General features: G+C 50.9%; 1 protein-coding gene across 1 annotated transcript; it reads right to left on the bottom strand.

The window, feature by feature from the left end:
* Window positions 1–657: 657 nt before the first annotated feature.
* Window positions 658–1,113, bottom strand: TEOVI_000448800 (Trypanosomal VSG domain containing protein, putative; the record flags this gene model as incomplete). The annotated part of the gene is made up of 1 exon (XM_067227253.1): window positions 658–1,113. The coding sequence occupies one exon, from the start codon at window positions 1,111–1,113 to the stop codon at window positions 658–660; it is 456 nt and encodes a 151-aa protein (XP_067083354.1).
* Window positions 1,114–1,177: the final 64 nt, after the last annotated feature.

Genomic DNA, 1,177 nt, shown 5'->3' with positions numbered 1-1,177 from the left:
TCTTGTCGACGTTGTACTGCTTTCTCGTGTTTTTCAAGTTTCTCCGCTACGGCGTACAGTTTGCCTAGCCATTTTATTGTTTGTGTGATGTCGCCGCCGCTTGATGCTGTGACTGCGCCGTATTTTACACACATTCCTTGGGTGTTTGCCGCTGAGCACGTTCCCCCTCCGATGGTTCCTAAGTAAGTGCCCTGCGTAGTGCGCTGTAACAGGTTGTTGATCCTGTCGGCCCTTTCTTTCAAAAGGTGTGCCGTTAGTGAGGTGGTTGATTTTGTGTCGCACAATCCTACCACCTACTCCATTGTTGGCTGTCCCGGTGCTGTGCAAAATTGTGTCCACGCCGAGGCTATTGCCGGGTTCGGTCGGCAGACTTTGTCCTGTCCTTGCGTGTTGCCGGTCGTGGCGTCTTTCATACACGGACATGCTAGAGCTGCCAGTGCTGTATTTAACCTGCCTTCACCCGCCGACGCTGTGCAGATGTTTTCTCTGTCTGATCCGCCGCCGTTGCCGAAAACGCCCGTGTTTAGCGCTGGGCCCGTTTTTTCATTTTCCCTTCCGTAAACCGCTTGATTTATGTCTCTTTCGATTTCTGCCTCTGTTGTCATGTCTGTGTCTGGCGCGGCTGCCACCGCAGCTGCTTGAATCAGTTCTACTTCGTTAGCTATCTCGTGGACTCGTGGCCGTAGCTGCTGCAGCGCTGCAGTGGCGGCGGCTTTTAAATTGTGATACGCCAGCCTTTTGGTCAGCTTGTCTTCCGTCAGCATTTTTTTCCGCTTTTTTCTTCCACTTGTCCCATTTTGTAGCCCAATCGGCGTTTTTTGAAAATTCGGCTTGTGGATAAGGTCTGACCTCTGTCGGTTTGTTGGGATTTACGAAAATAGACCTCCACTCAGGGTCAGCCAGTGTCATGTTCAATTTCAGTACATGCTCTATTTCGGCCGGTTCGGCTTCTTTCTGTGATTGCAGCTTCGCCAGGCCGCTGGCTAGTGCGACAATGCCGCAGAGTGCTACGCGCTCGGCACCGTTGGCGTTTTCTGCGAAGTTCGCTGCTATTTCACCGGTTATGGCTAACGTCACCGCTGCTATTGCAAGTGGTAATCGCTGTTTACACATAGTGCTGAAATGGGGCGGGTAGATAAAATTTAGTACACCTGTTTTAAGTTAAAAAGAGTATTCT

Source organism: Trypanosoma equiperdum (genome assembly GCF_001457755.1).
Source record: "Trypanosoma equiperdum strain OVI genome assembly, contig: ctg_910, whole genome shotgun sequence".
Classification (NCBI taxonomy): domain Eukaryota; phylum Euglenozoa; class Kinetoplastea; order Trypanosomatida; family Trypanosomatidae; genus Trypanosoma; species Trypanosoma equiperdum.
Note: the sequence above shows the minus strand (reverse complement) of the source record. Positions and strands in the feature narration are given on the sequence as shown.